The sequence below is a fragment of the Mycteria americana genome, chromosome 1 (genome assembly GCF_035582795.1).
Source record: "Mycteria americana isolate JAX WOST 10 ecotype Jacksonville Zoo and Gardens chromosome 1, USCA_MyAme_1.0, whole genome shotgun sequence".
In the NCBI taxonomy this organism is placed as follows: Eukaryota; Metazoa; Chordata; class Aves; order Ciconiiformes; family Ciconiidae; genus Mycteria; species Mycteria americana.
The window spans coordinates 116,358,570-116,370,957 of record NC_134365.1 but is presented as its reverse complement, the minus strand read 5'-3'; the positions used below and the strand labels follow the sequence as shown (position 1 = coordinate 116,370,957).

Here is a 12,388-nt window from a genome sequence, read left to right as displayed (position 1 = left end):
AAAAGAATTAGCACAAGAACAGTTTCCTTAGCTGATTTAAAGTTCTTTGAAATATCTACTCATAGCTTATTCAGCTCTTCAGTTTCTAGGATTTTCTGAACCAAATGTCTCTTTTTGGTGTAGTGAGTTTAAACAGAAAAAGATCAGGTTGCTTTCAAAGGTAAATGAACTTCCAAGTGAACATGAACTAACAGCAGCTGCGTTAGCCTGTTGCTTTCAGGCAGCCGGACCTTCTCAGACCCCGACATTTGGCATCCCTCCTTGCTGTACTGAACTCTACAGGCACTAATGTAAACGCTACGCAGAGGCTTGCTTGGTGTAGAGCTTTTTGCAGCAATCCTTAAAAGCAAACTTCCTCCACGCGCACTTTCACCACGACCCAGAAGAGGGAGCCAGTAATTTAGTTTCCCCTTCATCAGAACTCAGCCGCTCAGACCTTTTAGACTAAAAGTGAACTTGCACGGCTTGTTTTTATGTTGCCTTTCTTTGCCATTCCCTCTCAAAACTAGAGCAGAGAGGCTCGAGGAACCAGGGTTCGGTTCGTTGCCTTCCCTAGATTGCTGTTTGGTAGCCTTACACAACTGCACAAACGTCTCCATGTCATTCTTGCAGTATCTTTTGCAGTAGAAGTTGGCAGAATAAAAACATCTGCACAAAAAAGTTGCTGTTGTAACGCTCTTTAGCTTTAGTACCATGGAGTTCGAGCCTTCATGGAAAGGAGGACATGTTACAGTCAGCAGAAGTACAGACTTTTTTTTGACACAGGGAAGGAGTGATTTTATTTTACTTACTTGTAAAGTAGCCCTTTTTTTGGGCATAAAATACTCCAAGACCACACAATGCCATTACCAGAGCCACAAATACTACAGCAGCGATGATACCACTTACATTAAGGTCATCTGTAATTATAAAACATAAGTCCAATGTTGTAAGTTGTGAAAATTTCCATTCGCTGGATTTTTTTTCCCTAATTACTACAGGCACCTTTTGTATCTATAGGTGGTCTTTGGCCCAAGCTGCACAAGTTAATTAGTAACACTTAGATGTAGATAGGCAGTCCAAAAGCACTACTGTATCACAGTCACCTTAACAGGAGTGCTTGGTACACTTCAACTGCTTAGTTCAGGTCAAAAGTAAGGAAAGAATAAGAGGGGTCAAGGAGATACATACTCCTCATTATAGCTATCCCAAATAAGTATTATTCAAGGCATATGTCTCTAAGGGAAAATATCTTGAAATCTTTAAAAGTCTTAAAACAAGTGTTTTCATATAGTTAGTTTGCCTAAAATAACAGAAACAGCTGATGGCAATGCCAGGTCCCAGTCCAGAAGAACTCTTCAGGCGAGTTATTTAGAATTCAATGCTTTTTTCTTTTTAAACAGCAAGGCTTTTAAAATTCAACACAATAAAGGCCAACAAATATTTTAGCCCAGATGTCTAAAGTTCAACTGCACTGGGCTACCGAAACATCTAGCCATTTTTATTTTGAAGGTGATGACCCATGCCCATTAATCACTATAATACATAATATAATCACTAAAATTATATTATTAATATAAGATATAATCACTAAGAGCTTCAGGCAATCATCCATTTTAGGAAAAACAAAAACATCAACAAGCAGAAACATTTTCATAAGTTTTTGTAATATGTCCAGTTACTTACTTGGATCTTGACTTTAAACGTACATTAATATATGGTTGGAAATTTTATTCCCAAACTTATCAATTTTTGTGCATTGGTTGACAGCAGTTTAGGACTTTGGTGAGTATTTCCACAACAGAGGGATTCTGTCTTGGTAGCTTGTGGAATACTTGCTCATCATCAACCAGGAATGCATTAAGAGCCATGATACAGTGATTTTTCAGCTAAGTTCTAAGAAAGCACCAGACAATTGCTTTATGGAATACTTGGGGATGAACTTCTGTGCAATATTTGTTAGGATTTGTTACCATCTGCTTTCCTATCACATCTGCAAGAGCTAGTTTTATATTTTGCAAAAATATTCATATGTTTTGGGTTATTATAGACTCTGCCCCTCCAGCCTTTGCTAAATTCTTTATTAGCTAACCAATGTTACACTTCACCTACACTGGGAAAGTAGAAAAGAAACAGACAGCAGGATTTTTTTATTTTTTTTTTTTAAGATACACTGACTTCTTCAGTGTTCCTCTGGCAGGTATAAATTAGTCATTCAGTTAAATTTCTGATCTGTTACAGTAAGATCTCACACGAATGCGTCTCAAAAGGGAGGCTTTTCATAAAGAAAATAACCCAGTGGACTGGCACATTATCCTGTACACCTTCCACAAAAGCATTCTGAAATATTAAGGCTCTCATATGGATACTGCTGTTCTGTGAAGTTCAGTGTTTAGCAACCTAAAGGCTGGCTACTGCAATAATTTTAAGGTACTAAACTAGCTGCTTTTCCATGAAATACAGTGAGATATGTTTGTGCTGTAAAAAAGGAATGCCTTACATAGCCACAGTAACTACATATAAGGAACTCATATTATTATTATTCCTCCCCCAAAATGCCATAATTAAACAAAAAGATATAATTCAATCTGGTCTTAGCTTCTCAGTTGCATCATGCAATAAAATCATTCCTATTGCAAGACTGTTTTCCACCCTTATTTTCTTTGACACATACCAACTTGCATTCGCTTCACTGAGCATTTCTGAGATAATCCAATCCCATTGTAGGCTTCACAGAAATACTCTCCAGTGTCATTCTTTGTAACTGTGTTAAATAGCTGTTAAGACAGAGTCCAAAACCATTATCAGAATGGAAAAAAATTCAGAATTTCCTGTGGGATAGAAATTTTGATATGTGAACAGGGTTTTTTTGTTTGCTTGTTTTTTTAAACAAAAAAAAACCTGAAAGAAAGTGAGAAATTCTGGTCCAGTTCGACCTCATAATTCAGCTCCTTAGTCACATTCCCTGGTCCTTAACTTCAGCTTCTGGTCTAAGAGGGTCTTTTAGATGGACATTTAACTAGATGGAGTGTATCTACAGGGAGATTCTTTTTCAGTGGATCAGTACTTTCCAATAAAATACATTTTCTTAGACATGCTCTAATTTCAGAATCCCCAAAATCAGAACGTTTTGTTCATTTTACCAAAACAACAACAAGAAAAAAAAATCATGTACTACAAAAAATATTTCCCATGGAAAGTTTGTGGCACTTTCTCTCTTCTTCCAATGGAGAAATGCTAAACTGCACTATTTATCAAATATTATTACTGTAAAAATGAAAATGAGGAAGCAAGAGAGGGATAGAGACTGACCTCATGTCAATTCCAGTGTTTCTCTGTATTTATTTTTTTTTAATCATTAGACTTGTTAACTTTTTTCCCCTTTAATATATCCCATACTTTAAAACTAAGATTTTCAGAAGTGATTAGTAATTTTGAGTAGTCCACCTAATTTCCAGTGTGCTGAAAGATCCACAGCACCTCTGAATGCTTAGTCACATTTCTGTTTCAACATTTGATCATGCACAAGAGTAGCATGTTCCTAGAACAACTCTTTACTTCTGAAAAATCTCAGCTGACAATGCATTGTAAGTACTATGTATCAATTTTTTTAGAAGGATCAGCTAATGGGAGAGGGATGAGAAAGAGATAGCCAGTTCTGAGAGGGAAAAAACCCCCACAAAACAAACTACAACTAAACCAAAAACCACTAAGCTTACTTACAGCCCTGACTCATTCCCACTGACTTCACAAGTACTGGACTGGAATTTTTAAACGCCACTGGATTGCACAGATTCTGCACTGCCCTTAGTGCTGCACTCCCACTGAAGAGTGTGAAGTTGCTATTTCAGATTTTAAGGTGCTATCAAATATAACTCTGTTGACATACTGAGAGATCATTCTCACCTGGCACTAGTTAGCTAACTGACAAGGTGAAATTTGCCATGTATTGTCTAGATTCTTCTCATTCATCATTACTGCAGCCTTGCAACTCACCCAGTTTGTCTGTATCACTCAGCGTCTATGGCTTGTCATTGGTGTAAGGCAGAAACCACCTTCTAGTTTGTTAACACATATTTCAGCATGACATTGATCTCTGACAAAGACCTTGAGCATTTTTGGATTAAGACCCCTGTGCATGATTGTACTAAACAGTAAATTTGGTCTTCTTGATAGCTGGTTATGACAGAGTTGGTTATTTACACTTACCAGAGTGCCAGACTTTTTATTCATGGTGTAAGTTATGTTTGCTGCTCTAGTGCTGCCTGTTCCTGTCTTTTGCAGTAAGGCAACACCGTTCTTGTACCACTGGTACTCAGACGGAGGAGACCCCTCAGTCTCCTTACAGCTCAGTTCCACTACTGTTCCCGTCATTGCGGAGCTGGGTACCTCACATACCGGAGTAGTCGGAGCAACTGGACAATGAAATTGCACTTGTTACACAGTCTTAGCAGTATTGTCTATATAACAACAGTTTGACAGTCACTGGTGAGGAGGTGAGCACTTATGTGCATGCTTAGAAACTACCACATTAATGAAATGAGGTGCTGGAGAAGGGGTTGAAGGGTCCTGCTGCTGGAGAGCACAGTAAAATTTGTGAGTTGCTAAAAATGGAAGAAAGAGACTTGCTCCCAGCCTCCCCCACCACATGCTGTGTCATCCTGCCTCCAATCCATACACTCTCATCCAACCGCAGAGTTTGTTTCACCTTGTTTCTTGTATGGGGCTTCTTGCTCACAGACAGAGGAGGGATAACTCAGGGAATCTGTAGTCCAGCAATTCCCCCCTTCCCTGCCCCAGTATTTAAAAACAGAAGTGCAGAAAAGGAAAAAGATTTTTTGTATTAAAAGAAGTCAACTAGTTTTTGAAAAATGATTCTCAGAAAGAATTACCAAGCCTGGCCATCATCACAGCCATTGTGTAAATTCCAGGTTGAGGACCAAAACCAATTGGCTACTAAATTTCAGTTTAAATTAAAAACAAACATTCCCACAAACAGATGCAGGAGAACTGATCGTTCCTTCTGCTACAAAGATGAACGTCTCTTTTCTGACTTTTATTACATGAACAGAAAAGGAAATTCATGGGGTTTTTTTTTTTGGTAACTTGAAGCTATGTAGAAGAAAACTAAGGGTGAAGAGGCATGCACAGAACATTAAAAGCACAAGTGACACCTTAACAAGTATTCATAGTTTTTTCTTGGCTGATTTTAAAATAAAAAGCAAAAATAAAGAAAACCAAGTGAAATACTAACTAATTCACATTAACTTTCAAAAAGGTTTGCAAGCAACACACACACACACATACTCTCTCCTTTGGGCTCTAATATTTCAACTTTAAATTAAGAAGCCACATTTAAAAGAGGAAAGCTGTTGAGAGAGTGGAAGAAAGAAGGAATAACTGGGATTACCTCATTGTTGGAGCTAATCAGAAGTTCATGAATTTATCATCCTTTATGAAGAACGTTGAGACTTTATTTATAATTTTAAAAGATCAAATATTTTTGTGTAGAAAAAAATACAGAAACTACAAAAGCAAACATTTTCTTTTCTCCCTATACAGAGAAAAGAAGAAAACTACCAACCTCTACCACTCATCCACTGGGAAAAATACCAGGAACAATGTAAGAAGAATGTGCTCAGTATTCACTTTTCCCTCCTTTCCCCAAGAGGGAAAAAAAACCCAAAAACCCACAAAGAACAACCACCCCCCCAAGCCAACACCATCTCTCCCGTAAATAAAGTCCACAGATTGCTAGCTTGCTGGCTGGCATTGCGCAGACACTGCAGCAGTTTCTCCTTCCAAAAACAGGAGGAGACTGTAGCATATTGGAATGAAGTGCTGCTTAGGAATATTTGATAAGTGTTGACAGATGCTGACTTTCCAGTGCCAAACACCATGATCAGCTTATCCAGATTCTCAGCCACTGAGTGACTTCAGTTTTAGTAGAAATGGAAGTTTTGCCATCACATAAATCAGCATACTTGCTAAGTTTTGAGAACTGAAACCCACATTTATATCAACAAACCCCTATTTCTATTCCTTTCTAATGCAAGTGTGTATTTTACAAAGCTCTTTTGTGTAGTATGTTGTAGAATGTGCATGTGCACGTGTTTATAAACCCAGCCCAAAGAAGACCCAAAAACCCAGCAGCCACACACCATATGGACAACCCTACCTTCAACACCCCTTGCTATCATTCAGTTTCTTTACAGAAGCCCAAATAATAAAGTTTGTACCCAATACTGTGAGAGTAATAGTAGCCTCTCCCAGGCGTTGCCCCTCTTCACTCTTTGCACTGATTTCACAGCGGTAGGTCCCAGAATCCTTTCTAGTCACATTTCTAATACGGATTCCTGTATTCAGCATCTCTGCTCGGCCTCGAAGATCACCTTTAAGGGAGAACAGACAGAGAAGTTGCTGCTCTTTGCTTGCTCTTTGCAAATGTCTGTGTCTCATTGGCTTGTTCTGAAATCACATACAATTTATGAACTATTGCTCATTTGTTCGGTGTTAGTTCTCTATCACTAAGGAGCAATACATAATCCCCCTCCCAAGACAGTAAGAACCTGCCACAACTTGTCCATTTAGTCCAAAAAAATAACTCAGTTCAAAAAGCCTACATCTGTCATACATTTTCTAGTTGGAAGATGGAATGCTTTTTTTCTGCAGGTATTTCAAGAAAACATGTATAGCAGTAGTCAGGTGACAAAAAGACATCATTTTCCACTAGAGGGATGGCAATCACTAACCTTAGTTACCTTACAGAAAGAATTGTGAGCAAGACCACAGCAAAGTATTTGACATTTTAACTTGGCAAGAAAAACTTGATGGATTTAGCAAAGATATGGCCATTAGACTTCTTACGATGAGGTTTTTTTCATTCTACAGCTTGCTATGAAATTAAAATTACGTGCACGCACAGAACCATGAGTTCCAGTGTTTCTCTAAATTAAATATAAGCAGGAAAAAAACAAGTTCATCAACAAGACCAGCACATCTTGCAAACTCTAAAAACCAACAAAATCGCTGTGCTTTTATTTTACTTCTCAACCTTCATTTGTTGTGTACAAGGTACCAGAGACCCATATTTTCTTCAGCACATAAAGCTCAGGTAAGTCCTTTTCAGAACATATAAACAGAAATTCCACTTATGAAAAGAATATGAATAATTTAAAACATACAGCTGAGTTTCTATTTTACGTATATAAAAATTGCTGCATTATTCATATCTAAGCCTCCAGCTCTACAGGAGGCTTCTGAAACTTCTTTGAGTTTTCTGAGGTGCAGAGCTTGCAGTAGTTTTGGGGAGTTTATATCTGAATGTAATTTCATTTTTGAAAAATGTCAAGGAATATGCAGTGCCATTTTTCTTAGTTTTGAGTTTTATTATATCCAACTTCATTTAAAAGGTAACTAATCATTGATGATTTTATTAAGAAATGCTTTTTGTTCCCCCTGGGGAAGAATTATTTTCCTCAAAAGGACAGCTGTTCAATATGGAGAGTGAACAGCATTCTCTTTCAGTCATTTTCCTAATGTTATTCCCCAAGAAAGAGTCAATATCTATGCTAGAGAATGACATGTTAAACCATCAGTCTGAGTTCATAGTACTGTACCTGTAAATTCACCATTGTAGTAGACAAATGAGACTCCTTGAGACTGGATTTTCTTCCATTCTATTCTTAAGCTCACCCCTTTTGAAAATTTGTGCTTGCAACTAAGAATAGCCTCTAGGGGGGGAAAAAAAAAGAAAAAAAGAATGCAAAAGGGAAAATTAGAGACTTTAGCATTGTGTTTGGTACACATTCAGGCTCCATGAAATTAATATTCCCCCTTCAAAAGAACTTGAGCAGTCAGCAAGGGCCAGATCTACTTCTTAAAGTGATGCCATCAGACCTTCCCCAGATTTACACAGACACAACGGGGAAACATAAACTAGTAATTTTCCCATACTTCAGTGGCCTTTGGATCAAATTTCAGATGTTGGGGACTAGATATTCCCATGTTGCATGGGCACAGCTTCTGTATTACTACCCTCATTTTAGGTTGAAATATTTTTGTCAGTGAGCAGACCACCATTAAAAAAGGACTCTGACCCTGTTATCAACAATATTTTGTGAATTACCATTCTGAATTCAGTATCAGTAGTTTAACTGTTTAAATGTATAACTTAATGCAGATGGAAAACATACCATTAAGATGGTTAAGTATTCTCCTAAGTAACTTACATATTTAGTTACAATTTCACATTGATTATTGTAAGGGTATGTGGAAGGTGAGAGTCTGCTTCATCAAGGTTTCCCAACTAAGGACCATTTCAATGCAAATGTGATAACAAGTAAAGGGGGCAGCAGCAAACAAAAACACAGAGACATAAACATGTCAGACAGGGACTAACAGGGATGATGACAAAGATCATCAGTCTCCAAACAAACTGACGGGACTGTGGTGTGGGCAACTGGAGCGAGTGAGGGTCTCTGCATCAGTAGCTGGAGGGGCCACAGATGTTAGGAATGAGTGTTGGTGAGTCTCAAATCACATGTGCCTGGAGTGCTAGCTATCTGGGCAGAGAGGAGTGGCTTGAGTAAATTTAGGGCCAGCAGCTGGGGTCACACTTGGTGTGTAGGCACCCCTGGGCTTGTGGTGCTGGCTTCTGGAAGTGGGGGTGTGTGGTGTGTGTGCAGTGTTTCTATCTTCCCTAAACCTGGTGTGCCTGGAGGTGTGTGTGTAATTCACTAGCAACCCTCAAGCTGGGCAAGCTGGTGAGTAGGGCAGGGGTAGCAGATGGGCAGAGGGGCTGTGCTGGTACTCAGGGGATCCAAGAATATGCATGTGCTTGTGAATCTAGAGAGTCTTGTGTAAGAGCTTTCACCACTGAACTTCAATCTCCACCAGTCAGAGAGGAGGAAGGAGGCTCAGCTGTCTATACTGAAAGCTTTATGTGAGGCCAGGCAGTGTTATATGTGGGTGCTGTTGAAGGCAGCGCCTTGTCTGTGGCGGTCTGTGTAGCTGGCAGTGCCAGTGTCACGAGTGTGTGTATGTGCTTATGCGTGCACACACGCATGCATCCCTGGGACACACACGCATCCTTGCTACTGGTTGAACCTGCAAATGGGAAAGCAGCAGCTGTGTCCATCAGCCTGGGACAAAGATGCCCAGGTCTCCAGGAGCATTGGGCTGGGCTCCAGTGGCCAGGCATGAGGAACCCCCAGTCCCCTGGAGCTGCTGGCAGCACAGGTTGCTCATAACATCCCTTGGCAGTTACCTCTTATTTTTCTTGAGTTCTCGAGAAAAGAAAGTTCATACAATTGTTCACCTTTCTGTCTGTCCACTCAAGTTTCCCTGACTTATGTATAGTGGGCATCACCAACCAAATTTCACAGAGAGGCTGAGATTTCAACAGTTACTGATTATTGTTAAAGTTGCCATAACTGGGTAGGAAACAAACCAAAATTAGTGCTCCTAATGAGGAACAGGTCATACTGGGAGCTCAACTGTTCTTTTTTCCTCCATCACAGCAGGGCATCAGCATATGCCATCACTAATATGTAGCTTGCATCACAGTAATTGTGGTTTCTGGTCAAGCCTATAGTTATTATGGGGAGACAAGACATGACAAACTGTATAGGTGAGTTACTGGGACAAACTCAGTGTTTCAGTAGTTCCATTCTCTGTGGAACAGCATGCTGAAATATATATATATATATATATTTTTTTTTTTTTTTCCCCCAGTAAATAACTCTTAAGTCAAGGTATTAATAAGAATTGTTGGGAGACAACATCAGAGGAAAGAATCCAACCACACATCTGACTGGCTCCAAATCTATTAATAAAGTAAAATTTAGTATCTCCCAGAAACTTCTGTAAAAGAAACAAATACAGTATTGATATTGCCACCTTTAGGCTGCTCATCTTCCAATATAAGTCAGAGTATCGAGGATCAAAAGCCTTCATAGTTTTGCTTTCAGGAGACAAACATCCACTGCTCAAACATACAATCTGCATTAACCGGCGCTCTTGTTTCCAGTCTCAGCAAACAAGGCTGAAGGGCAAGTAAGAGCTACCAACAGATCTACCCACTCACCCTTTAAAGTCTGAATTCCCAGGTCTGTTCTGCAGCGAAACAAAAAGCTTCCAAGGGGCCAGACTGGTAGCCTTGGTGATCTCTCATAGGTGAAAAAATGTCCAGACTTGAAAGAAAAATTGAGGCAGGAGGGCATTCTTTGCCAGAAACATGTTACACACGCACTGGCCGCTTTGAAAAACATGCTGTGCACTCAGGAAGCCCGAGGTTCCTGACTTCAGGTTGAGTGGATGGGTGGAGGCTTCCTGAATCTTAAGATTTGCTAAAGTTTCCTTTCCATTTTGTTTTTGTATCCTTCTAACAAAGAAAAAACATCATTCAAGCTCAGCTTGCTTTTGCTACTGACCTTGTGACAGCTGGCTGGTCTCATGAGCTGGTCTATATTAGTTGACACAGAGACAGCTCAGCTGAAGCTGAACAAGTCACCTCCTTCTTGAATGAGCTGCCACTTTCTTGCATGCCACATTTTTTCATTTCAGAAAAAGCTAGCATTGATGCCCTCCCACTAATCTTATTCGGAGAAAGGGAATGGAATGGAAGAAAGGGAGCGCATGCAGAACAGAGACAACATAATAAAGCCCTCTTTATTTATAGTTCCCCTCTCCTGCTTTTTCCCATACTAATGGAGTCAGCGAGAGGTATTTTCCAGAATAGGTCTACTTGACTCGCATTAAGGTAGGCCCACAGGACATGGTGCATCAGGCCTGGAAGAACCTTCTGGGATCTTGGGGAGGTCTGGACAATGTTTAATTTGGATTTACATCTGGTCTGGAGGCTATAATTTGGTTATAGAATAATAGAATATCTCAAGTTGGAAGGGACCCATAAGGATCATCAAGTCCAACTCCCTGCTCCTCATGGGACTACCTAAAACTAAACCATATGACAGAGCATCGTCCAGACACTCCTTGAACTCTGACAGGCTTAGTGCCGTGACTACTTCCCTGGGGAGCCTGTTCCAGTGACCGACCACCCTCCTCTACAGTAACAGGAGTTGAAGGAGAAAAGAAAAATGCACTTCAGATCAGCTGCATTCAGTTGAATAGCTATATCTATCAGCCCCTGCCATTCCCTGAGTGCTGCTACACAAAAAGAACTCGGCATGGCATCTGAGTTATGTTAAACTGATCTCACTCTACCATACAAATAACAAAAGAACAAAATGCAAGCCATATATCATATAAAAAGACAGAACCTAATCAAGCTTTCATATTACCTGAAGAGCTTCTCTCTCTCCTCTTGCCTGTCCTGAGCTCTAAATGTATTAAGTTTTTCTTCCCCAAAAGTGACAAGAATACTTGACAAGGAGTCCAGCTGACAGCTTTAGAGACCTCCAAAATATTATTACCTCAAAGAGATGAATAAAGCCTAAAGCTCAGCAAACGTTTCTTTCAATTCCCAAATTCCCATCTCTATCCATTCCAACCAAATGCAAAAAAACCCAAACAAAACCCCCCACATAACTCACAAACCTCACATACACACTACTAGGATCCCTTTCTCATCTACCCAGCAAACATCAGGTTTTCCTCCCTGTCTCCTTAATTTCTCTAGCACATTTTTGGAAGCCATTTGTCATTTTACATATGACATATATAAGTATGTAAATAGCCATTATAGTTACTGACAATTAAAAATAGCCATTAAATTATAGTTACTGACAATTAGCTGACTTACAGTTGTTCTTTCTCTAGCCCTCACTTCTTCTAAGATAATTAATGCTTCTCCTTTATATGAGTTCCCATCATTTTGGGTGGAAGGAAACCAGGCAGAAGTTACAGATTGAGCTACCAGGACTGACAAACAAGTCATAGAATCACAGAATAGGTGAGGTTGAACAGGACCTCTGGGGAGCATCTAGTCCAACCCCAAATCAAGTAAGAGAAAGTGGGGACAAGACCAAGATTACACAAAGAGTCAATGGAGAGAGTAGGAGCAGGACCCCTCAGGAAAGAGGAAGACAATCTTAACAGCTGCACAGCTTCTGTATACTTAGTTTGCATGTACTGTGTATATATTAAAAATAATCACAGCAATGCCCATACTGTACCCTTAAACTCCTCTGCTTTTACGTTTTTGTTATCTGTTTCAATGGAAATTCCAGACACTTCATGATCTGCAAGGGAACAGAAAAAAAAGACAATTCAGCAATAAACACTTGTAATTTCGTATGTGCTTCAGCAGCTACAAGCAGTATTTTTGAGATCTCCTTACACTGGATAGATTAGATACCGTCTACTAGAGAGAGCATCGGACTAAGAGCTAGACCAGGGCTGGCCACGTGGGTGGCCTTGAACAATTCATCTTTTCCTCTCCATGCCC

At 39.7% G+C, this 12,388-nt stretch overlaps 1 protein-coding gene across 1 annotated transcript in view; it reads right to left on the bottom strand.

Moving 5' to 3' along the window:
* The window catches only part of JAM2 (junctional adhesion molecule 2), a 38,228-nt gene that overhangs the window by 2,868 nt on the left and 22,972 nt on the right, over positions 1 to 12,388 (bottom strand). Inside the window, exons 2-7 of the mRNA XM_075516918.1 lie at positions 12,117 to 12,182; positions 7,599 to 7,712; positions 6,219 to 6,371; positions 4,189 to 4,394; positions 2,654 to 2,756; positions 792 to 899 (exon numbers count right to left, since the gene is read on the bottom strand). Coding sequence (XP_075373033.1) covers positions 792 to 899; positions 2,654 to 2,756; positions 4,189 to 4,394; positions 6,219 to 6,371; positions 7,599 to 7,712; positions 12,117 to 12,182 — 750 coding nt within the window. The remainder of the gene's footprint in view (positions 1 to 791; positions 900 to 2,653; positions 2,757 to 4,188; positions 4,395 to 6,218; positions 6,372 to 7,598; positions 7,713 to 12,116; positions 12,183 to 12,388) is intronic.